Raw genomic sequence first — 26,237 nt, 5'->3', positions numbered from 1 at the left:
GAAATAGGAATGAAGAAAACAGAATTGTCAGCTGGTATGATGGATTATGCCTGTGCTCCTAATACTTGAAAATCTGAGGCCAGAAGTTCAAAACCAGCCTGGGCCACATAGTAAGTTTGAGGCCAGTATGAACTATATAACAAAACTCTGTCTCATAAATGAAAGGTTTCCATACCCCGATATTGGGTTTCTCCACTGATGCAATAAATCAGATCAGGCTGAATAGAAAGCAGGAGAGAAATCACATGTCAGGTCTAGGGATAGTGTCTTAAATACCCTGTAGTCATGGTCTTGAGCATCTCTGGGGGAGGAGCTGACCCTTGGCTGGCTTTCTGAGGATCGGGATCTGGAATGGGAGGAGGGGGGCCAAGAGGAGCAGAGATTCTCAACAATAAAACCAAAGGGGCAAGGAACTGGATTATCGTCAAGGTGATCACAGAAGCCCCTCAGACAGCCAAAGGTGAGAAGGGGTGTACATGTTAAAACTGTGGTTCTGAAATGCTACAAGACTGTATGTATGCTGAAACATTCATTTCTAGGTTTCATGACTACAGAATTTGGTGTCACCATAGAAGCTTCTATCCCTCTGCTCCCCTCCCTGTTTGCTGATGCCCTGACAATTGTTTTTTAGCTTCATCAGGAATTTATCAGATCAGTTTTGACTCATTTGTTCTTTGTTCCTTGACACTGAACAAGGCATTTTGTCCTTCTTGCTTTCCATGAGCGTACAATCAGAGATTGTTTATTACTTCCATTTCAGAGTGTTCTCAGATACATGGTTGCCCTGCAATGTTACAGGTGTAAATCAGAGTGCTGATGGTGCCTGCTGACTTTTCCAGGTTCTTGTGTCCTGGAGCAAAGAAAAACAAAACTAGCTGCCAGCATCATGATGCTTATTAGATTATTTATAGGACACATATCATCCCCTACATTTGGAGATACTGGGATTATTTTTTGAATGCTGTTCATGAATACACATATGTTACATGTAGCCTGAAGTGGGGTAGTAATGGGGATTTTCCTCTGCCAATATTTTCTTTCATATGTTAGTCCTGACGCTCCCTTTCCTGCCTCAGAACTTCTGAGACAGGTGAGGAACAGGGTCAGATTTGAACACTTTTCCCAGTGTCAAAAGACAAGGAAGAGGACACCTCACATTTTCATGCTTCAAACCCAACGTCACCCCAGCTCACCATGTAGATTGATTGATGCATTATTAACTCTAAGTGCAGGGCCCTGAGAAAGGGGTGAAGATAGGCATCACAGAACCCTGAGTATATCATAAGCAAATACTCATTTTAGTGTTGTCATTGTGCCTCACAACTATGTAAACTGTTTATTATTGAGAATATCAACAATTTGGAAGGAAAGGCTTCAAATAGCTGATGAACACAGGAAATCTTTAGTAATGTGAAGTATTTTAGTGAGTTTTGATTGACTTCAGTTTGGGGATTATAGTAATGGAACAAAGAAAGGGATTTCTTGCTGGAGAAACTTACAAGAACACTATGTGCGTGTGTGTGTGTGTGTGTGTGTGTGTGTGTGTGTGTGTGTGTGTGTGTGTCACTACGTGCTTATGTGTGTGTGCCTGTGCATGTGTGCATGTATTTATGTGTGCCTGTTTGTGTATGCAGGTTGTACAACTATATTATAAATTTTAAAATATCATCATTGAATGCTGTACACAGTTGTGTAAATGTTAACACAATTATGTCAAAAATTAAATGCTTTAATGTGTTTAATAAAACACACACTCAGGACTGTTGCTTGAGATAAGATTTGAGCCTGTCTCTGAGATGAGGAAGATCTTATTTCACATTGCCTTAGCACTGCTGTAGTGCTGTCCATGGTTGAATGGATACCAGAATGCAGTCTGCATGAAGTATGTGTTCTTTTTTCTCTTTTCCTTTGGCATGAGAGTTCCATCCAAACCTCTTTCACATATTAAAGTCCTTTCCTTGATCTGAATAAATATTTTCTCTTCAGGCAGGTCATATCGTAGTTTGTTTAACAAAATAAAGGCAGTGGGCAAGACAAGTGGCCATAATTCCCCAGGGCAGGTGAGCACTGTTATTTCAGCCGTAAAGTCCCCCTTATTAAAGTGTCTGTCACCAGGGCTTTGGAAGCAGCTGACCTTCTAACCAAAGGGGATATAAAACCAAAGCCTGTTCTTGTCCTTCATCGGAGACCAAGACATCCCCAGCTCCCTTGCTTCAGGCTCAGTGTGTGGCCAACACAGTTGAGTCTAGAAAGAATGAGAAGCAGAGCAGGAAGCTGGCTTTTACAATATGGAGCTTTCCATCCTAGTCACAAGAAACCCTTGCATGCCCGAGGCAACACTTCTGTCCCAGTGGTTACCTGGACACTAAAAGGGAAAACTTTGCAGGAAAGCTTCCAAAATGGCCTCCAAGAAAAACGCTGTACTCATTAGAGTGCGAATGCTGCCATCTTGTGCTTCTGCTTCCTCTGGTTAGCTCACTCCGCTCACTGATTCTTTGTTGAACAGACCCCACCATTGCTCACACATGGGGGTTTATGTCCTTTGCACTTTCTGGATCGGGAACCAAAAAGAATGCCATCAATCATTAGGATGATTTTTGCCCATGTGAGCACCTCAGGTAGGCATTTAGTGCTGGGTCAAGAGACGAGCAAGGAAGTCAGACACACCATGGGGGAGATGCAGCTTTAGTAGGTATGAAGAAACACAATGTGGCCCAGGAGCTTAAGCTCTCCAACCTCAGTCTTACCATCCGCTATGTGGACGTAATGGTACTCTATGAGCTCCTGTGAGAATAAAGTAAAGCAATACATGTAATGGTATATGACGGCAATTCTGGCATTCCATGGACCTTGGTAATATTATTCAGGGTCTCCTGATTAATAGATTTTGTTGCCGTGTTCTGCTCACTCTAGAGTACTTTTTGTGCTTTGCTACCATTTTCTTTTCTCCTACAGGTTGATCTCTGCTGGGTGTTTAGCGGGAAAGAAGTAAATGTTGTGTGTAATTAATAGTTCCAAAGACATGCTGGGAGCATAAAGATCACACTTGGAGCTGAAAAGCAATGGAATGGAAGACGAGACACTTACATTAACGATCTCCTTAGATGACTGGAGAGGAGTGGAATCAGTAACGTCTGAGGTCATTCAACTGGCTAACAATTTGGCCCTCTGGTTTCTGGGCTTTTGCACCTCTGGTCTGATGGGCACCTGTCTTTTTAGCTTCTTTTCTCTGTTGCATCGCAAACTACTGACTGGGTAACTTGTTCAGTTTATTTGGCTCCTCATTCTGGAGGCTGTGGCGTCCAAGGGCATGGTGCCAACATCTGGCATGCTGTGTCCTAACAGGACAGAGTGTGAACGGATGAGTGTGAGCCAGCAACAGGAACCTGCTTCTGGGGGAACTAACCCTTTGCAGAGAGACTCACAGTCATCCATTCAGGAAGGTGGGTCTAAGGACTAAATTCCAGTCAGGCCCCAGCTGGCCACACTGCTGTACTCTAACAAAACTTGGGAGAGCCCATTCAAAACTGCAGCACTACTTGCAAAGCAACAGATATTTATTGTAAAAGTGGCTGCTGGGAGTTTTAGATTCTCATCAAGTCATAATAGTAGTGTTATTCATGTATTAGTTGAAACAACGGATTGCCCTAGGATCATTGAAAGTCTAGAAATAAGAGAATCAAGTTCAATGAAACAGGGACTGGCCTTGGTCTTTGATAGCAGGGAGGTGTGTTGAGTTTGGTGTGGCCATCTCCTAAATCTCTAGGAGTTTGATTTTGAGAGTTTAAACTCCAAATCCTGCTATTTAGATCTTCTACATTCTGGTCTTAAAACACCAAAAACTAGTAGTAATCGCATAGAAATTTCTTTCACGTTCTAATTTTTAAAGGATTTTTATACATCCTAATATATATCCTTTTTCCTCCTCTTGGTAATTGAACCAAGAGCCTTGTACACCTGAAACAACTGCTTTACTGCCTAGCTTCATCTGTGGTCCTTTGTTTTGAGATAGACTCCCACTCAGTTGAGCAGGCTAGTCCTGAACTCATTCTGAAATTGAGCCAGGCCTTGAGCTTGGATTCTCTTTCCTCAGCCTCCCTAGTAGTTGGGATACAGATAGGTATCACCAGGCCTGACTACATACATATACCTTAAGTTAAGTCCACTCACTCAAGTGCAAGGCACCTTTAAAGGCTTAGATGTTTGATTGCCCCATATTCGAGATGCAAAGAGTTAAAATTCTTCTGAAAGTGCTTCTGTAATCATGTCTTCTCCTCACATCCCCACCAAAGGAGAGTCAAATGGAGAGAAAGTTTTTTTTTTCTGTTCTTAGTTACCTAGATTCCAAGTGTCAAGAAATTTGATGGAGGAGGGGCTGATTGCTACACAAGATAGCTGATTACTTACACAACACCTTTTCTTCTCATATGCAAAAAGGTAAAGGAAGGATGAATAATAATTTGAGAAGAGTAGAACCACTATATTTAAAATTAAGAGTAATGTTAATAAAATCAAAATCATAGTAAGATTATGCCTTATGGCTTTTTCAGAATCTATTTTATTCCTTCCATCACAGGGTCAATACAGAGCCTAGATTTTCATTCTTTATATTTTAATTTCAATTATCTTTAGAGAGATTACAGAGAATGCCATTGATCAAGGAGTGATTCTATCTCCAACATAGCAATATGTCTTATAGAGTTCATAATTCCACTCATGGTAGAATGTGGAAATACCACCTGAAGGAGAAAGACATCTGCCTCAATTCCTGACAGACCTTGAACAGCCTCTGGACAACACCATGAAGCTTGCTCAGAGCTCTCCTCTCCTGTCAGCAGAGTGCTGACTCAGAGAAGATTCATCCACAATTAAATGATGCTTGCATGAGGCATGTCAGGCTGGAGGGAGTGCCGCCTGTACTCATCACACATTACACCTGGAGAGATTCTTACCCAGAAGGGATGTGAGTTATCAAGATCATAATGAACTCTGCATGTATTAGACACAATTCTGAGACTGCTCAGCAGCAAGATTGGCCACACACCTGTCACCTGCTCTCTTAAAGGATGTGGAGTTTCTGCAACTTACATTCCTCATCCTGAGAGCTTCATTTTCTGTTGACCTACCTGGGAACCTAAATATTCATTTTTGTTTAAAAACATCAGGGTCAGGGAATCATGGACATATCTCCCACCTGACTTAACTCTGTACTGTAGTGGGTAACCATTCCAGCTTTGATCTGGAAGTTCCAACCCCCATTGAGACTTCGGCAACTGTCACGCCTACAAGGCGGGGCCAAGGGAGGTGCCGGGGGACCCGAGATCTGGATCGGCGGGCGCTCTCTCTGTGGCGGGACCCTGGATAGGGAGGTGGACCGAGCAGAGCTCCAGAGAACACCACTGGACTGTGATACACCTTCCCCAGACTCCGCGACCTACCTATTCCTTAATTTGTAAGTTACGCCATTAAATAAATCTTTTAACTACGTGGAGTGGCCTTAATAATTTCACCAATACTGTACTGAATGCTTCCAATACATCTCAAATTATTTCAAACTGAAGGTTTTACTCTGTGGCTTTTCATCTAAGTTAACTGGTTGATTATGACTTTTTTCTAAGTTAAAGTACTTTTATAGTCGGTTTGGTGATGGACACAAGCTAGTGTATTACAGTCATTGTGAGTTCCCTTGGGGTTCTGTAAGTCTTGAAATTGCATATTCTATAATAGTTGCTTTGCCAAAAAGTTCAGATGTTCTGAATGATGTAAGCACCTATCCCCACAGAAAATGCTTTAAAGCACCACCCTGAAGAAGAATTTGTATATATGCTTATCTTTAAACATATTAAAATATAAATAGTAGATGAATACACAAAACATAAAGATGACCATACTATCTTCTTTGGAGTATATAGTTCTGTAGGGTTCAGTCAGTATATGCACACTGTGTGGTGGTATTGTGTTCCCCAAAATATTGTGTACCCTAATAAACTTATGTGAGGTCAGAGAACAGAAAAGCTACTAGATACTTAGGATAGGCAGTGGTAGCACACGCCTTTAATCCTAGCATTCCAGAGGCAGAAATTCATGTGTTCAAGGACACAGCCAAGCATGGTGACTCACGCCTTTAATCCCAGAAAGCGAGCCTTTAATCCCAGGGAGTGATGGTAGAAGGCAGAAAGATATATAAGGCATGAGGACCAGAAACTAGAAGCTTTTAGTTGGTTAAGCTTCAGGCTTTCGAGCAGCAATTCAGCTGAGAGCCATTGGGATGAGGACACAGAAGCTTCCAGTCTGAGGAAACAAGATCAGCTGAGAAGTTGGCCAAGTGAGGTTAGCTGTGGCTTGTTCTGCTTCTCTGACCTTCCAGCATTCACCCCAATAACTGGCCACAGGTTTGATTTTATTAATAAGACTCTTTAAGATTCCTGCTACAACACTGATATTTGCATCTTAAGCTAATGGCCTTAAGAAAGAAATAAGGGGACACTGTATCACATAGATGTGAACATGTAAAATGGAAATTAAATTTAAATTGAATCTATAGGGAGAAGAAATAGAACAGAGTTAAGTCAGGTGGGAGATATGTCCATGAACAAATAGAACAATTTCTTTCTATTAGAAAGAAATAGAAAATTTAATCATATTAAATTTTCTCCCCACATCAAATATAGCAAAATAAAAGTTTCAAAAGCATCAGATTGATATGTATTGAGTCTTATTGTTACATATTCTATATGACTTTTATGTCATACAATTACATACCTGATTAGTTGGCTTGCTTCATGACTACTTAGCAAGAGATTAGTACTATAATAGCCAGGAACAGAAAGAAGTTTTGTTATTAAAAAAAAAAAAAGCTAGAATGAAATAACCAAAAACTATTTCATAGTAAAACCAGATAATTTAATTATCAGATAATGTTTCTTGATGGTTTCTGAAAAACAGGCAGACTTTAAAGGAGACTTTAAGGACTTTGTAGACCACATGGCTTTCATCTGAGATTCTATGAAAGAATGGTCAATAAGCACGCTCTTTGAACCCCAAGAAAATTACTTTGAAAAGCTATATTAATATAATCACCTATTTTTAGTCTGAGGCTTCTGCACTCAACCAGCCATCCCTTGGAGTATGTTGTGGATTGTTATGTCAGCTCACAGCACCACCATTTCACATCTGAGGCAAAGGCACTGCTGCTCTGCCCTGCCCATGGCTCTTTTTCTTTGCATCCCTGACTCTGGACACACCACCTTCAGGTCCTCTTAACCCAGAAGATGTGAACCTCTGCCCTGCGAACCAAACTGCAGAACAGCTTAAAACAATAATTCAGGAGATGCTGCAAAATGAAGAGCATTCCTGCTGTGCTATCTATTGGTATTTACCAATATGAATACTTTCTTGAGTGCCACATATTTATTCTTGTAGAGTATATATATATATGAGTCAAAAGGAATATGCCCAAATACAGGGTCAAGGATATTTAGTTTAAATAACTTCTCACTAGTCCTACAGTTTCTAATGTGTGTAATGGAAGGGTGACATTGTTGTCAAAGGGACTCTGAGAGATGACATTTTCTTTTTGACGCGGAATGTGGTGGTTCTTAAAAAACAACAGTGTAGCCTGGTGGATTCTTGAAGTGTTTGGCACACGGACTGTTCTGTTTCTAAATTTATATCATTTACTCATGTCTCCTAGGATTTGCTAATAGCACACAGACGCTCAAAAGCAAGCTTCTGAGCTCATATTTGTAATGTCTGAGTGACATTTGCTCAAAGTGGTCAAATCACCAGGGCTCCTTTCTTGAGTGGGGGAAAAAAAGAGGAAATGGGAGACATGTTAAACAAAATAGAAATCTATTCGAAAGGAGCATTCAGACCTGAACCCTTTGGGAGATGAGTTTGGTAAAAGGTTAAACAAACCTTCCCTCACTCTTGTGGGAGCTTAAAATAAATTCCATCCCCATTCATGTCAGCCTTCTTGTACAGCTGTCCCTAAACATCTGCTGTGGATGCTCCCCCTCACAGTTTACATATGCTTGTGTAAACTATTTATTTGTAATACATAATTAGCAGGAAAGTGTATACTTGGTTTTTAACTACATATACTCGGGGGTGGACTCGGAGAAAATTCTTTAACTATGTGAAATGAGTCTACGAGGTTTAAAGCTTGCCAGAGCAACAATCCCACTTCTTGTTCTGCAGCTGTTGATCGTAAGGATTGTTTTAATGTGTTTGGGTTATTGTAGCTTAGGGTAGAATTGTGGAGTTGTGCTGAGACCTCCATCCAGGGCAGAGCTTGTCAGCCCCTGCCCTGTGAACCACACTGCAAACTAAAATCAGCTTTCAGGGCTGTGGAGAAGTGTGGCTGCCCAGATACTCGGAGGCTGCAGTCTTCATAGACATGCAGAGAAAATTAAGCAAACCTCTGGAGACACAACCCAGAGCTGACCTGGAAAGATCAATCTTCCAAGGTCTTGATTTTGTTGGCAGAATAAATGCTCCTGTAAAGTGTGAGATCCAACTGAGGTTGGGCGAAGACTGCACAACACTAGTTGTTGGGAGCAAATGGGGATCCTAGCTGTCAGGGTGACTGATGGTCTTGCCACATGTGAATGCTTTGTTGAGAAATGAGGTCAAATGGTTCCACCACCAACAGCAGGGGGTTCCTTTATTCTCTGTTGTAAGCAAGGAGCTCAGAACCCATCAGGTTAACTTACTGGAGATGGGAACCATCTCAGCACTAACAAAAGGGAGCCCCATTTGTTGAAGGTCCAGAATTGACCTTCTCTGGGGAACCTTTGAGTGGCAGTAGAAACACTCTAGGCAGTTACCTTTATGAAGGGACTGGTGGTTTTACATGGTTGGATCTATCCTTCTCCAAATAACGGCACTAGTTCCTCTGATCAAGTGCGTCTGGAGTCAGCACTGCTGGTATGTTAGGGGCCAGCCCATGTGATTCCATAGAGTCATCTGTGGCCTCCTTGTCCTGGTGATGTGCCAACAGCAAAAGATTTACATCATCACCCACTATTCTCTGGAGGTAAGCTCCCTGTGGAGAAAAATTGACTCCAATTAATAAATACTGTTCTAATCTGATAATTTTCTGAACCTTATTAGACAGTAGGAATGTACTGAGTACTTACCTACCTTGGGTGGACAGTGTTTGGTGTGGGTGACAATAACTTCCCTTAGAGATAGTCTCATTCTTTTTGTAATTCATAGTCAAGTTGGATAATGCTAATTAAACAGCTTAATGGAAAAAAATGTTTAGAATAATAAATATCAAGTGCTACAAAGAAAATATCCTGAGGCTATGCAACAGTTAGGCTTGGGAGTCAGTTGTATGCCTGTGTTTTCATAGTGCCATGATGGTTAGGGAAGAGAACTAAACTCACCAAGCATGTGAAAGACAACAACAAAAACAGAGCAAGGCCAGTGTGGTCCACAGGCAGACAAAGGTTTGAAATAGTGCCCAAGACCAGTACCAGAGTTACCACAATCTCTCAGCTATATGGACAACTTTGTACTTTGTTGTTCTGGAAGCTTCAGAAAGGCTTTGACAGGAGGCCAACTGACCTGGTGGCTGAGATGTCAGGTGTGTGGCTGCCTGGGGATAGCAGGAGTGCTGGGGATGGGTTGAGCAGGTGCACCAGGCTAGTGGGAGAGCTGGGGTGCCTCGATGCTGCCCTCCTTTGCCTGGCATCCTAGCTTTCTCCTTCTTGTTCTGTCTGAGGTCTGATCTGCTCTGCCCCGAGGGCCTGACTTTGAACCTGTGCTCTGCTCTCATTTCTCTATAAACTGGTGCATTTGAAACTTTTCTGCATCTGGCTTTCATTTTCAAAAATGATACCAGGAGTGAGTGAGATCAGGAGAAAAACAAGCTCTTCTTTGGTAACTGAACTTTTTCTGTTGTGGTAGTTTTATATGCTTCTTGTTGGTTTGGACAGGGACTCCGTGTAACCCAGGCTGGTCTACAGTTCCTAGTCATCCTGTCTTGATTCCTTAGTTGCTTAAGTAACAGAGTAACTTTATTTCAAATACTCATCTCTCAGGAAGTCCCTTCGCTACCAGACTGAATCCTCAGATTCATATAAGCAACAAGATTCACTGAGCTCCAGAGGAACCAATCCCACACCTCTTTTGCTGAGCTCACATGCTGCTCTTCCTTAATCCCCAGGACAGAATCTGCCCTCAACACTTGTCATAAGCTCCGTGGCAGAGCCTCCATGGGATAGTGCTTGTTCAGGCCCATTTTGAGGGGCTGGGTACACTTATGTGCACTTTGTAGGTTGCTGATTTGAAGCACAATGCTTAATCACCCATTCAGGCTCTTGAGCCTGAGGATTATTTCCCACAACAGAACCCATCAGTCACCGGAATTTTGACGTGGAGGATGGGCAAGCTGAAGGAACCAAGTCAACACTGGGCCCTTTGCTGAGGCACACTTGTCAGTGACAACAACTTGAGACGAGACTGACATACTAGAAAAGGAGAGAATTTCTAGATGGTGTTTCCGGATCCACATACAAGCTGGTTCAAATCCCTGGGGATTGTTTCTTGCTCTGTACCTCTAAATAATTCTTCCTGACCCTGCTTGTTATGTTGCATCTCTCATAGTGTTCTCCTCTTTCTGTGTGAAGTTGTTTGGTTAGCTCTTCGCATCTCTCATCTTATGCCAATTGTTACCTTGCGATAGCCTTTACCATATACTGATACACTATTTCTTAGTTTCTCCCCATCTGTCCATTCCTAACCTTTATGAGGCAACAGAAAATATGTAGTCATGGTATAGCAAGCTCAGTATCTCTTGTCTCCTTAGATTCATTTAGCAACAATTACATAGTGTTTATCTACCAAAGCAGAACTCAGTGTTCTGCTTTACACTCTGGTGTAAATGTTTGTCCAAATGGACAAGTACATTCAACCAAGTCCACTTGCTCCTGTGGTGTCCTCTGTCCAGGAGGAGACCTGACTTTTGTGTAACCTTGGAAAGATTCAAAACCAAGTTACTTTTCAGTTAGCATATCTATAGTATTCAGTTCTTTCTGAAAACGATACTCATCATCCTTTTCTTCATCTGTGGAAAAGGACACTCATAATCCTTTTCTTCATCTGTGTCTGATAAACACACATATCAGGTAGTGGTGGCAGCACACGCCTTTAATCCCAGCACTCAGGAGGCAAAGGCAGGCAGATGTCTGTGAGTTTGAGGCAAACCTGGTCTACAGAGAGTTCCAGGACTGGCTCCAAAGCTACACAGAGAAACCCTGTCTTGAAATGCCAACACACACACACACACACACACACACACACACACACACACACACAAAACCTTCTTTCTTCCTGCCCCACAGGACTGCCTTTCTTCACAGGAAAGAGGCCTGCTGTTATACCCATTCCTCTCCTATTCCTCTTCCTGATTCCCAATGTTACTAATCACATAATTTTTTCCTTAAAGGAGAACCAGTTCTTGTAACTGGAGGCAGAGCTGTCCCATACACCCAATTACACTCAGCGGTTACTTCCCAAATTACCACACAGAGGCTTATATTAATTATAAATGCTTGGCTGATGGCTCAGACTTATTACTAGATAGCTCTGACATTTAAATTAACCCATATTTCTTATCTATGCTTTGCCACATGGTTCATGGCTTATTACCTCATTTTCTACATGTCTTGCTTCCTCTGTAGCTGGCTAGCATCTGCCTTGACTCCACTCCCCTTTATCTCCTTCCTCAGTTTGATTGTACTGCCTAACCTTATCTTGCCTTGCCATTGGCCAAAACTGCTTTATTATCAACCATTGAGAGCAACACATATTCACAGCGTACAGCAGGACATCCCACAGCAAGTTCTGGCACTTGGGATGGCTGATTAAAGACACAAGGCCTTTAAGAAGAACAGCAGGGACACATGGAGAGGAGACATCTACTGTTTCAGAATCGATCACAAGGATTCTGAGGGTCCCCAGAGAGCTGTATTTGCCCCAACAACTACTGGAATTGATACTATTTAAGGATATTTGTCCCCTTGTAACATTTTGGCTCTTTTACACAGTTATTACAAAGTAAACAGTGTCATTGTGTAAAGGCTTCCTTTATTGTGCCTTTTGCTTTAAATTTGAGTCTAAGAGAATGCTAATGTGTTTACTGTTTGCTTTCTGTAAGAGACCCACCAGAGGAAAACTGAAATGGGGATCAGGCAGCCAAGCACAGGAACAAATGATATTCTCTCCATACATTTTTTTCCCTTACACTATGATGAATTTTTTTCTCCAGAGAGAAGAGTGATTTCTGAAAGCCTTAAACAACATGCTAATCTTTCTTTCTGATAGTCCCTGGTTGAATTACCCCTGTATTTGTAGCATTTCCTGATGAAATGATACTTGACATTAACCAGTGTTGTATGGAAATATTTCCAGCACCTGGGGAGGAAATAAAGGAGGGAATTCATAACCTGGGCCTGGGTAGCCATTTTCTTCTGAATGAACTTGAACAATTCTTGCTTCATACTAGCTGACTTTTCCTAAGAGGTCACTCTGAGACAATAAAATGCTTTGCAACAGTGGCAATAAGTTAGAATTTATAATGGTATTAGTAAGAAAAAGATAACATCTTGGGCTGGTTGGCAAAATCAACTGTGGGCTTTGGGATTTCTGTCTTCATGTTGCGCAATAATAGGTGCTGTGGTCTTGTGAATTGAATATTCTAGTTATTTAGAAAGCACAGAGTAGAGGAGCAGTCAGGAGAAGCAAGCAAAATTTTCCAGATGGAGAAAATATGAAATTAGTATTTGGTTTAACATCTCAGAGTAATTGGGGTAATTTTGATTTGGCTGAGTAAAAATAGATAATACAAATTTTTAAAATATCTGGATTATTCATCAAGCTGTGTTTCCGATGTCTGCTTTTGTATCTGGAAGAATGGTGTACATTCTGTGACTGCTGCTTTTTTCATAGGATTAGAAAATACTGTCAGAACTGTGGAGCCGCTCTCCTTCCGCTAAGCAGAGGGGTGTTTGGGGAACGGGTATTGGGGCACTTTCTTGGGACATAATGCTCAACTTAGTTAACATGAGAACTCATATCCTATGGTGCAAAGGAAGAATAAGATCTGGTGGCTTCTGGGCCACCCCAGAGCTCTCTGCCAGTGCTTCCCCAGCCGCGATCTACAGCACACTTTATCCTGTCCACACTGCAGGCATGAGTGAGGGGGAGATCAGGGCTGCAGGGTCATAGGTATGTTTTAGAACTGCAAGATGTACCACAGGAATCACAATTTACATGGTGTATGTTCAACAATACATGAAAAGTCTAGTCATGTGAACAAAACAATGTTTTGGTCAATGACAGAGTGTGCCCACTTAAAAACAGTGTTCTCCTGAGATTAAAATGGCTCCAACAAATTCTCATGACCTGGTAACATTGTAGCTGTCATACATTGTAGCATGATGCAGTTCTTACAGGCTGCAGTGACTCTGGGATAAGCAGACATGCCTTGCACAGGCAGTTACAGAGCATTAACAGACAGTGATGGTGTAAATAAATGACCGTGATCCTGGGTTATGAATTTACTATGCTAGACTTCTTGTCATTGCTTTAGAATGTACTCTGTCTACTGAAAATATAGTGTGCAGGGAAGCAGCATGCCCTGTTAGTCAGCAGCAGCCTTGGGTGCTACATCTCATGACTTTCTTAGGACACACTGTGGCTAAAGGATGTGTGGCCATGTTTACTGCATTCTGACTGCCTAACGTGGGAATTCTTCTAATGGTGAATGCAAACACTAAACCTGTAGCATGTTTCATCCAGAGAGAGCAATGCAATACTATTTCTTATATGTGGCTCAGCACAGGAAGGGAAAGACTTATTTGGGAACAGCTTAAAGGCTGCAAGGAATTCTAGTTTAAATATTTTTACCTATGCCCTGCCGCTGTTTCTGCAAGTTTTCTAAGCTGTAGTGCTGATTTCTCTCATATTCATTTTAATTTTTTGTAATTATACTATAATGATGTTACACACACACACACACACACACACACACACACACACACACACACACACTTCCTTAGCTTTCATGGTACCAGAAGGTGTCATGCAAACTCCCAAGGATGGGAAGCAGTTAATAGTCCTACTCAGATATGCTGCCTATAATCCAGAAAGACCAGGAGGTCAAGATGACCCCGAGGGTGTGGCGGAGGCATGCTCGTTGTGTCTTCTCCTTGGAGCCTGAAGTAGAGTTCTGTTGTATGCAGACCAGCTCAGTTTCACTAAATGAAAGGTGAACCTTTGCCCTTTTAAGACACGTAAGCAGACACTGTGAGAGGGAGAAATGGTGGCCTAGCACTTCCATGTCTGTGCCCGGTCCAGTGTCTACTCTGAGTGACACTTGATAACTGAAACATAAGGGAGAAAATAATACACTAAGATCACCGAAGTTCAAACTGCAGAGCAGAAGCTCTCCGATGGGCTGCCTGGGCTAGGCCTACTGGGAATTCATTAGAACTCTAAATCCTTAGAGCCACTGGCCCTAGGCCAATAGTCAAAAACTCAGGAAAAGAGACCAGAAATCTGAGTGCTAACAGGTCCAATGATGGCTCTGATGCACACTGGAAACTGCTGAGGTAGTTCATAGACTGAACCTCGGAAGGTAAGTGCAATTTGTAGACATGCTTGACAGACCTGAGCAATGATAGGAGGGAGGCAAAAGCAGTATTGGTGTCAGGTTCACACTGGAGATCTGAGGTCCCCTTTCAGCCTTGGGACTGGCAAACCATATGATCTTGTCCACAGTATGGAAGCTGCTGTCTTTCTTTTGTGGTAAAACTACAGTGTTAAGCCAGTTCATTTGAAGACACCTTGGGCTGTAATGTTCATTGACTTTAAGTGGCTTTGGTTTAATACATCATTATATGATCTGTGATAGCATTGTCACATTAATGATTGGTGATCCAAATAGCTACTATCATATCCTGTATTATTTCTAGCTGCTGTGTGTGTGTGCTGAAGTATGCCTACATATGCCTACGCGTGCACACACAGACACTCACACACATACACACACTATAAACTTTTCTTTTCAGGCAGTCATTAGCATGAGGCAGACAGCACAACTTTATTCCCTCGTGTGTCATGCAGGCAGTCTACAACTGACTTCAGGAGCAAGGACCCGGAGTGCCGAGCAGTCCCAAGCAATCCACAAAGGCAGATGTAGGGAATTCAAGTTAGATCTGCCTTTGGGATCTTAAGCCCCAGGACAGCATGTCACTGAACAGCCCTGTCTCTTCAGTGATGCTGACTTCACCCATTGGTGTGGGCTTTGTGAATGGTAGTTTTCATCGGAAGGATGCCTCACATGGCTAAGGGCAAACCATTGGTGTTCACTGATTTCCTGTTTTGTGCTATTGTTCCTGAACATCTAAGTAATTATAATGTCAGTTAGTGTTCGTGGAACTGTTTGTTTATCTATTGAGACAGGGTCTTGCCCCATGGGTAAGCTGCCCTCAAGCTCTCGGTGTAGCTCAGGCCAGACTCTATAAACAAGATCCTTCTTTTCTCAGCCACCCAAGTTTGGGATGGTGTGTAAAACACTACACCCACCTACTGCTAGACCTTGGGAGTAGCAGTAGGATCTGCTACAAACTCCATTTGACAGACAAGAAAACAGACTCAATACACACAAAACTTGACTCAGGTTTCTCTGGTCATTGGGATGGGAACACAAATCTTCATAGCCTTGGGCCAAGAAAGAAGCATCCTTTTCTTTGACTTGGGTGTGCCATTTTCTATTAGAGAAGAAAATATCAAGTAGGCCATGAATCTCCTCTAGTAACTCAAGAGTTCTAGTCTCTAGAATCTACCTTAGTAAATGATGCCTGGTTAAACTCATATAATTATTTGTGCCAGGAATTGAAGTGTTTTGTGGTTGTAACTCAAATCCTGCTGAGTGGGCACTATTTTCTCATTTTTTATTAATAAGAGTAACTGAAACACTGGAAGGTTAAATAAACTGTCCAAGTTTGTACAGCTAATGACAGAGTTCAGATTTAAACCCAGGTCCTGTGTCGAAGAGCATTCTCTGGAACTTAAGCAGCCTTTTGTTGGTGAGAACTTTTTCACAGTGCACTTCTGATTGGTAACTGGTCAGTCTGGGGCAGTTAGAATGCACATATCTTCCTCCAAAGACACCTATGGAGGAGAAGCTGCATGTGTTGACTTTGCTGCATGTTCCACAGCTTCACACAGTTTGCATTTTGAGCACTTTCTGGAGAACAGACTCTCTCTCTCTCTCTCTCTCTCTCTCTCTCTCTCTCTATATATATATATATATATATATATATATATATATATATATATATATATATATATCTTTATTCTTTTCTCATACAATACATCTCAACCATAGTCTCCCAGTAGCCCCCACACATATCCCCCTTTCCCCCAGATTCACTGGTCCTCCTCCTCTGTTTCCCTTCAGAAAAGAGCAGGCCTCCCAAGGATATCAACTGAACACAGCATAACAAGATGCAATAAAACTAGGCACAAACCCTCCTTTCAAGGCTGGACAGGTTCCACCCAGTGGAAGGAAAAGGATCCCAAGAGCAAGCAAAAGAGTCAGAGACAAGCCCACTCCTGATGTTAGGAATCAACAGGAACACCAAGCTCCACAACCACAGGGGAGGAACTAGTGAATACCCATGTAGGCTCCATGATTGCTGCCTCAGTCTCTGTGGGCCCCTATGAGCCCTGCTTAGGTTTTGTGGCTGGGTTGGTGTTCCAGTCCCACTACTGGAAGTCTTGCCTGGTTACAGATGATGACTGGTTTGGGCTCTAAATCCTCTATTACTAGGATTCCTCGTCAGTGTAACACTTGTATTATCCTGTGAGTTTCTATTGTACTAGGTTTCCATGTCACGTGCCCCCAAATGAACCCAATTCCAGTCAGTTCTCTCCACACTCTCTCCTTCTACCCCATTTCCACATCAGATCCCTCCTATTTCCATCCGCACCTGCCCCTAGTCCACCTACAAAATCTGTTCTATTTCCCCTTCCTGGGGAGACCTGGGTGCCCCCCCCATGTACCCTCCTTGTTACCTAGTTACTCTGGGTCTGTGGACTGTAACATGGGCGTCCTTTACAGCTAATATGTTCTTATGAGTGAGTACATATCATAGTTGTCCTTTTGGGTCTGGGTTACCTTACTCAGGATTTTTTTTTCTAGCTCCATCCATTTGCCTGAAAATGTCATGATGTTGTTGTTTTTAATAGCTGAGTAATACTCCATTGTACAAATATACCACATTTTCTTTATCTATTCTTCAGTTGAGGGACATCTAGGAGAATATACCATTTCAAAATGAGTAAGTCAGGAAAATAGAGAGGAAAAGTATAATATTCCTTCTGGTAGCTTTTCCCTGTTTATAATGATGAGAGAACAGGATTGTGGTGCAGAGGACATCATCACCAGATTATAAACTCATGCCTGAGTACTCACAGGATCAAGGCTGACCAATACTGTCCCTGCCCCAATGTCTCCTTCTTTATATATCCCCTGTAAAGGAAGGTCTGCATGCTCCATCTGAGTCCCACACTGAGATTCACACTCAGAGTGAAAAGGGCTTCCTGGGAGTCATGCCAGCCCTGCCTCTGAAAGACAAATGTCTCCAAGATTGATGGCTCAGTGATCTCTTTGGGGATTGTATAAAAATATTGATTATGTTGCTAAGTTGTAGAAAATGGGCTCTGGGGTTCAGAAATAGGTGCTTTCTTTAAAATAATCCAGAAGCAGTATGATAAATCAATGCACAGGGCATCTAAGACATCATAACTATCATAGCTTCACAAACAGCTTTAGCTTCCATGTGGAAAAGCCAATACCTTGCTGAAATAATATCAACTGTTATCTTGGCATGCTAAGAACAGAAGCTAGGGTTTTCTTCTAGTGTTTACTTTACAATTGTACCAAATCCCTAACTTCTAGCACTCATGTATTCCTGAAACCCATTAGGGGGACTGCCAGACAGCATTTGTGCCAGGTGAGATTTTGTTTTCCTTCTTCAAAACCACAGACATAAATGTCGTAGGAGATATTTGGGGTTTGAGAGCTGAAGCTGACAAAGGTAGTACTCTTGCTTAGTGTTTCGTTTTTTTTAGTTAAATACAAATTTCCATACACAGTAGTACAACTCTATATAAACCTGCTTTGAAGTATTTCCAATTGTATTGAAAACCACTCATTCTAGTTTGTAAGAGAGGAAAAGCAGCAGAGATCTTGCTTAAAGAATAACTCAGTTTTTGAAAGCATCAATTTTGATTAGTTAAGTTGAACAGTCAGTTTCATATGACAGCACTCTCTGCTTTGAAGGATTCATAAAAGGCTTTGAAAAGGTGACCACCCCTAGGTCACGGTAGAAAACTACTCAATGGAGACAATATCCCAGGGAAGTAACCAGAGATTGGAACAGGATGGTCCTCCCAAATGTTGATGAGTGCTCACTCTGAGATTGTCCCATGGTTGGTCAGTGGATGTGATTAGAATGGACATACAGCACAGTATTTACTCTTGGGAGATCCGAGGACTGTGTATAGGGTAATATTTTCCTTCTTCGGGCCCTCAGTTTCCCCTTATGGAAACTGCATTTTAAGCTGCCTTTTTAACCCATGTGATTTCTGAATTCTCTCTGTCTCTGTCTCTGTTTTTCTCTGTCTCTGTCTCTCTCTCTTAAGTAAGGTATGCTGCTTGAAATGAAATATTAAGACCTCTAGTTACATTGGTACTACAAGGTGCTGCTCACTGGACTAGCATGATTGTTTCATGTACAGTGGGTGCTGCACTGGATGCCAGAGACAGAACTGGGCACACGTGTGCTTCCTCTTAGCTTTTCTGCAGTAGGAGCTTGGGGCGGGGATGTAAGGACAGGAGCTGAGCACTGGGGAGTGGTTCCTCTCTTGCAGTTGTGGACTTCAGGCTCTTCCAGCAGAGGATGGGCCAAACTGCTCCCATGGGCAGCTTCCCAAGTTAACGGGATGAATGGGAAATAAGGCAGAGACTGGGTTTGTACTGCGGGAACTCCTGGGTTTTCATGGGAGAGAACAGAACGTGGCCTTTGCATCTGCTTCTGACAGCCTGTGTTGCTGCTCATAGTCACAGTGAGGCTGACATCAGCACCTCCACTGCTTCTAGGCATCTTCAGAGGATGACAAGATAGGTCCATCAGTGCACATAGAATATCATCAAAGCTTCTGGTGGCTTCAGTGTGGGATTGCTGGAGAGGGGGCTACCACACTCAGAGTTTAGTTGCATGTACAACACAAAATACAAATTGTTACCTCTGAAATGCCCAGGAGCCAAATAGTGTGCTTCTTGAAACCCACTGCCTAGCATCACTGGCTGCCACCTGCCTGGTCTTATTTCCGGCTCTCTGAGCAATGGCACAGTTCTGATTCTTTATGTTCTCAGCCCATGAGACATTTCCTGATGATACTCAAGGGAACTGCATGTAAAATTAACTTCTTTTGTACAAGGTTATACCCTCTTTCTGCTTTTTGCTGTGGTCTGTGCTGCCCATGAGCCCATGAGGTCCCTGGACTGAACATGCTGTCTCCTCTCTGCTAATCAGCATGTTCTAGGGGACTCAGCTGGTGACAGCAGTAAAGCACAGCATCCCCACAGGAGCTCAGCATGCACACACTCCCCTCAACTCCACTCAAACTCACCCTCTGCCACGAGGAAAAGAAAGTTGAATGTTCTACCTAGAAAAAGGCTATAATAATATGTACTTTGCCAACTTTGAAACATTTTCTATGCTACAAAAATAATGGGTAATGCTTTAAAATGTTAAAAAGGTTTTTTTATTGTAATACCAGTAATTTATAGCCAGAAAGGAGATAAGGAATTAGAGATGCTGGATGGGTTCATGCATTTTCATCAATAATCTTTATTGACTACTTCAGTAGATGTAAATTACGTCACCTGTGTGTCAAGAAGTCTGAATTTGCCATCTGGCTTACGACTGATTCAGTGAGAATGAAGGTATGGTAGGAAAGCACACAGACGAGTGACATTAGGAAAGCCAAGGGTCTGGGAACCTGCTTAGCCACATCTACCTGGCAACATTGACTGGGCCAATGGCTTAACCAAGAATGCTAACTTATTTAACTGCCCATTTTCTAATATGTGATCAGGTTAGATGGTGCCTGATTCAGAATTAAATGCAGCCCAGTGAGAAATTGGTGAGATGGCTCAACGGTTAAGAGCACTTGCTGCTCTTCCAGAGGACCTGCCTACATCAGGCAGCTCACAACCATCTGTAACTAGAGTTCCAAGGAATTGGCCACCTCTGACCTCCAAGTTACCTGTGCTTATTTGCACATACTCACATGCATACACACATACCTATACATAATGAAAAATAATAAAGTAAGTATTTTTTGAAATGCAGCCCAGTGAGAGGCTGAGCAGTGTGCCACCTGAGTCATCTTGCACCTGCAGGGACATCTATGTCTCCATTTCTTCACTTCCTGCAGGGGACTGGAGGGCCCTGACAGTGCTACTTGGAGTAATAACTCATATTTAGACATTCTAAAGATATGAGCATCAATATAACCTGATTTAGCCACTCCTTGTTAAATGGCCACTTCCTACCCAGTATTTAACAGATTTTACTGATTAAAATAGGAAAATATTTTTGTCTTTTAATCTGCATGGTCATAAAACTGCAGAGACTGACAAAATTTGGTATTCCCTGATAAAAGTAGCTGGAGGTCACTCATGTAATCCCTCATATACTTTCACGAAAGTATGTTTGCCCTCCTTCTGCCTCTGTGATGGATGATAGCCACTAAGGATGTCACATAGGGTGTGCATGCAGCTTCTTAAGGAATTGTCACCTGTACTTCATTACGCTGGACATTGTTTATTCTTATGACATTGAACTACCTACTCATTTTCATCAGTTTTTAAAATACACACAACAGAAGACAGTAATATGTTGAAGCAGACCTTTACAAGATTATAATTGTGTAAAAGAATCTGAGCAGCCATTGGTGAGCAATGTTCAATGAGAGAAGTGGGAAATGAAATGATGTCTCCACATCCCTCAGTAGTGAACACTTCAAAGCCAAAGATGCAACTGTCCATGTCAATATTTAAGTAGAACACTCTCAAATGCAGCCTGGCCAGCTTTTCTTACCTTAGCCCTTCATCTTCAGGCATCTGTCTTTAACCATCATTTTTGTGACTACATCCTATTTTAAGAATGTACTCAATTATTTAATTTTCTATTGATAGTCTTTTAGTATCTTTTGAGTTTTTCTTTTAAAATTTTGAACTGTGCAGTAATGAAGATATCCAAATAGCTTCCTGGTATAATTATATAAAAGGCTACTATAGGTCAAAGTTAAATGCATTTCAGGTCTCCAATTATCCATTTCTAAGTTGACCTCCAACATATAATAAATTTGGTGCTCCAAACCAATCCCAAAAGAAGTGGAAAAGAGTCATTTAAGGAAGTCCAATCAAGATAAGGTTAAATCCTGGTGACTTTGAATTCTTTATTATCTGGTAGCAGTGAACGTTCTGATTTTAGTATTCTGCTTTACTGAAAAGATCTTACAATAAAGTCTTCTGAAAGCACTGTTTCATAACTGGTGTGTGTGTGTGTGTGTGTGTGTGTGTGTGTGTGTGTTTCTTTCCCTCACTCTCTTCTGAATTAATCTTTATCTTTTCTCTGTGTTTCCCTCCAGGATGGACGTGTGATGTGATGGGTGTGACTATGGGACACTGTGTGGGCACAAGGCCTCCTTCCTGCCTCCTTCTGCTGTTCCTGAAGCTGTTGGCCACTGTCTCCCAGGGGCTGCCAGGAACGGGGCCCCTGGGCTTCCACTTCACACAATCCATCTATAATGCTACAGTGTATGAAAACTCAGCAGCGAGGACCTATGTCAGCAGCCAGAGTAGAATGGGCATCACCTTAATAGATCTGTCTTGGGACATCAAATACAGAATAGTGTCTGGTGACGAGGAAGGTTTCTTCAAAGCTGAAGAGGTCATCATTGCAGATTTCTGCTTTCTCAGGATCAGAACTAAAGGTGGCAATTCTGCCATATTGAACAGGGAAATCCAAGACAATTATTTATTAATCATAAAAGGTTCCGTCAGAGGAGAAGATTTGGAAGCATGGACCAAAGTGAACATCCAGGTTTTAGACATGAATGACCTGAGGCCTCTGTTTTCACCTACCACTTACTCGGTCACTATTGCAGAAAGCACACCACTTAGGACTAGTGTTGCCCAGGTGACAGCTACAGATGCAGACATCGGTTCCAACGGAGAATTCTACTACTACTTTAAAAACAAGGTTGATCTTTTTTCAGTCCACCCCACAAGTGGTGTCATCTCTTTAAGTGGACGATTAAATTATGATGAGAAGAACAGGTATGATCTAGAAATCTTAGCAGTGGACCGGGGAATGAAACTCTATGGCAATAACGGAGTAAGCAGTACTGCTAAGCTTTATGTTCACATTGAACGCATAAATGAACATGCTCCAATTATCCATGTGGTCACTCACATCCCTTTCTCATTGGACAAGGAGCCAACATATGCAGTAGTGACAGTTGATGACCTGGATGAGGGGGCCAATGGAGAGATTGAATCTGTGTCCATCGTGGCTGGAGATCCTTTGGATCAGTTCTTCCTGGCCAAAGGAGGAAAGTGGATGAATGAGTATAAAGTCAAGGAAAGAAGGAAGGTAGACTGGGAAAGCTTCTCCTATGGCTACAACCTCACTCTTCAAGCAAAAGACAAAGGGTCACCTCAGAAGTTTTCAGAACTAAAGACAGTCCACATTGCCAACCCCAAGAGAGACAGCACCCCGGTCAGGTTTGAAAAAGATGTGTATGAAGTCAGTATAAGTGAGTTTTCCCCTCCTGGTGTCTTGGTGGCCATAGTCAAGGTGAATCCTGAGCCACTGGATGTGGAATACAAACTATCTCCTGGAAAGGATGCAGAATACTTCAAAATTAACCCTCGGTCAGGCCTGATTGTCACAGCACAGCCCCTGAATATAGTGAAGAAAGAACTTTATAGGCTGGAAGTGACAGACAAGGAAGGAGATGTGAAAGCACAAGTCACCATTGGGATTGAGGATGCCAATGACCACACCCCAGAATTCCAGCAGACACTGTATGAGACTTTTGTGAATGAGAGTATTCCTGTCGGAACAAATGTTCTGACGGTGTCCGCCTCTGATAAGGATAAAGGAGAAAATGGCTACATCACTTACAGCATTGCCAGCCTGAACCTTTTACCATTTGCCATTAACCAGTTCACGGGTGTGATCAGCACAACTGAAGAGTTAGATTTTGAATCCTCCCCAGAGACCTACAGGTTCATCGTGAGAGCATCTGACTGGGGCTCCCCATACCGCCATGAAAGCGAGGTGAATGTGACCATTCGGGTGGGAAATGTCAATGACAACATCCCTCTCTTTGAAAAAGTGGCTTGCCAGGGAGTCATTTCATATGACTTTCCTGTTGGGGGCCACATCACAGCTGTCTCTGCGATAGATATTGATGAACTTGAACTTGTAAAGTACAAAATCATTTCTGGAAATGAACTTGGGTTCTTTTATTTAAACCCAGACTCTGGTGTTTTACAACTTAAAAAGCCACTGATGAATTCCAGCATTAAAAATGGTAATTTTGCCCTCAGAATCACAGCTACAGATGGGGAGAATTTCGCAGACCCCATGACCATTAACATCTCAGTCCTCCACGGGAAAGTGTCTTCAAAGAGCTTCAGTTGCAGAGAAACTCGTGTGGCTCAGAAATTGGCAGAGAAACTACTCATTAAAGCAAAAGCTAATGGGAAGCTGAATCTAGAAGATGGGTTTCTTGACTTTTATTCAATTAATAGGCAGGGACCACATTTTGACAAGTCTTTTCCCTCTGATGTGGCTGTGAAGGAGGATATGCCAGTTGGAACTAACATCCTGAAGATTAAAGCATATGATGCTGACTCTGGCTTCAATGGAAAGGTGCTGTTTACAATATCAGATGGAAATACAGACAGTTGCTTCAATATTGATATGGAAACTGGACAACTGAAAGTCCTCATGCCCATGGACCGAGAGCATACGGACCTCTATCTCCTCAACATAACCATCTATGATCTTGGAAAGCCCCAGAAATCCTCGTGGCGATTGCTGACAGTCAATGTGGAGGATGCGAATGACAACAGCCCAGTGTTCCTTCAGGACAGCTACTCGGTCAGCATTCTTGAAAGTTCAAGTATCGGCACCGAGATTATCCAAGTGGAAGCGAGAGACAAAGACCTGGGCTCTAACGGTGAGGTAATGTACTCGGTTTTGACCGACACACAGCAGTTCACCATCAATAGCTCAACTGGAATTGTTTCTGTAGCTGATCAACTGGACAGGGAATCCAAAGCCAACTATTCTTTGAAAATAGAAGCCAGGGACAAAGCAGAAAGTGGCCAGCAGCTGTTTTCTGTTGTCACCCTGAAGATCTTTCTGGATGACGTCAATGACTGCTCCCCAGCTTTCATCCCCACTAGCTACAGTGTGAAGGTTCTTGAAGATCTCCCTGTTGGTACAGTCATTGCTTGGCTTGAGACTCAGGATCCTGACCTTGGATTAGGGGGTCAAGTGCGTTACTCTTTGGTTAATGATTATAATGGGAGGTTTGAAATAGACAAAGCAAGTGGAGCCATCCGCTTGAGCAAAGAGCTAGACTACGAGAAGCAGCAATTCTACAACCTCACAGTCAGGGCCAAAGACAAAGGGCGGCCTGTCTCTCTGTCATCAGTTTCTTTCGTTGAGGTGGAGGTGGTGGATGTCAATGAAAACCTCCATATGCCCTATTTCCCAGACTTTGCTGTCATTGGATCTGTAAAAGAAAACTCACGGATTGGAACGAGTGTGCTGCAGGTGACTGCCCATGATGAGGATTCTGGTAGGGATGGAGAGATCCAGTACTCCATAAGAGATGGCAGTGGTCTTGGGAGATTCAGCATAGATGATGAGAGCGGTAAGTTTAATGTTTTGTGCTCAATGTGTCCTCCACCTCTTCTATTTGTCGGTTTTGAGAAGGGATGTGAACCAGGGCATTGGAGCAGATGGGGAAGATTCTCTATTAGAGGGGACAGAATGGCTTGGTTTCTAAGTAGCTCAGTCTACACAGTGCCCAGTGAGTCGCCTGTCTGTGTTGTGCTGTTTCTCCTTCTCCCCATGGCTGTTAGGAGGTTGTCTTCTGAGAAGTTTTACATCATTATTGCCCCTGGTGATTGTATTCCTGACCCTCACCAAATGAATGGTCCTGATACAGCAATTATATTCAAATTAGCTTTAAATTAGAAGTATGAAATTGATTTTCAAATGCATCTTATATATGAATCTTTCCCTTTACAGTAAAGCTTTGCTGTAGGGAATCGTTGCCTGGTCTTTCATGTTGAATGCCTACATCTAGCCCTTGAACAATGGGCGTTCATACTCTGACATGAGCATATGACTTGAGAAGCATTTTTGTAAAAGAAAAGAATCATGTCATAAATTCTATTCATAAAAACTTGGGTATAAGACACCTTTGAATGTTAATGGTTTATTTTTTATATCTTTTTTCTTTTATTAAAATATTTTTTAATCTAACATATCTTGATTATGGTTTCTTTTCCTTCTCCTCCTCCAGTTCTTTCTCTCTACCTTCTCTCCCATCTGGATCCGCCCCCTTTCTGTCTCTCATTAGAAAACAAACAGGCATCTAAAGGATAATGATAAAATAAAACAAGATAAAAAAATATCAGAATAGAGCAAAATAGGCAAACAGAAGGAAAAGAGCCCAAGAAAACACAGATACAAGAAACATAAATAGACACAGGGACCCACTCATTTGCACACTCAGAAATCCCATAAAAACACGGAACTGGAAGCCATAACACATATGCAAAGGACCTATAGGACATAAAAGAGAGAAAAATAAATAAATAAAAAGTAAAATAAGATTAGAAAGAAAGGAAGGAAGGAAGGAAGGAAGGGCCCTGACATGTCGTTATGAGACAAGGAACCTGAAAACATGCCTTTGACTTCATTTTCTGTTGGCCATCCACTGCTGGGCATGTGACCTACCCTTAAGAGTAGTTAGTTCCCCCAGTGAGACTCCCTTGGAGGAAATTAAGTTTTCATTTATAAGTGATTATTGATTGTAGATAGTTTCTAGGTTAG

General features: G+C 42.2%; 1 protein-coding gene across 10 annotated transcripts in view; it reads left to right on the top strand.

The window, feature by feature from the left end:
* Fat3 (FAT atypical cadherin 3) overlaps nucleotides 1-26,237 on the top strand; it is a 621,862-nt gene that overhangs the window by 102,470 nt on the left and 493,155 nt on the right. For all 10 annotated transcript variants that reach the window (XM_052753008.1, XM_052753043.1, XM_052753024.1 and 7 more), the window contains one exon: nucleotides 21,742-25,047. In XM_052753008.1, coding sequence (XP_052608968.1) covers nucleotides 21,759-25,047 — 3,289 coding nt within the window. In that variant the 5' untranslated portion in view covers nucleotides 21,742-21,758. The remainder of the gene's footprint in view (nucleotides 1-21,741; nucleotides 25,048-26,237) is intronic.

The sequence above is a fragment of the Peromyscus californicus genome, unplaced genomic scaffold, assembly GCF_007827085.1.
Source record: "Peromyscus californicus insignis strain IS unplaced genomic scaffold, ASM782708v3 Scaffold_11__1_contigs__length_118956290, whole genome shotgun sequence".
Classification (NCBI taxonomy): domain Eukaryota; kingdom Metazoa; phylum Chordata; class Mammalia; order Rodentia; family Cricetidae; genus Peromyscus; species Peromyscus californicus.
The sequence above is the reverse complement of the archived record's forward strand: the minus strand, read 5'-3'. Positions and strand labels throughout refer to the sequence as shown.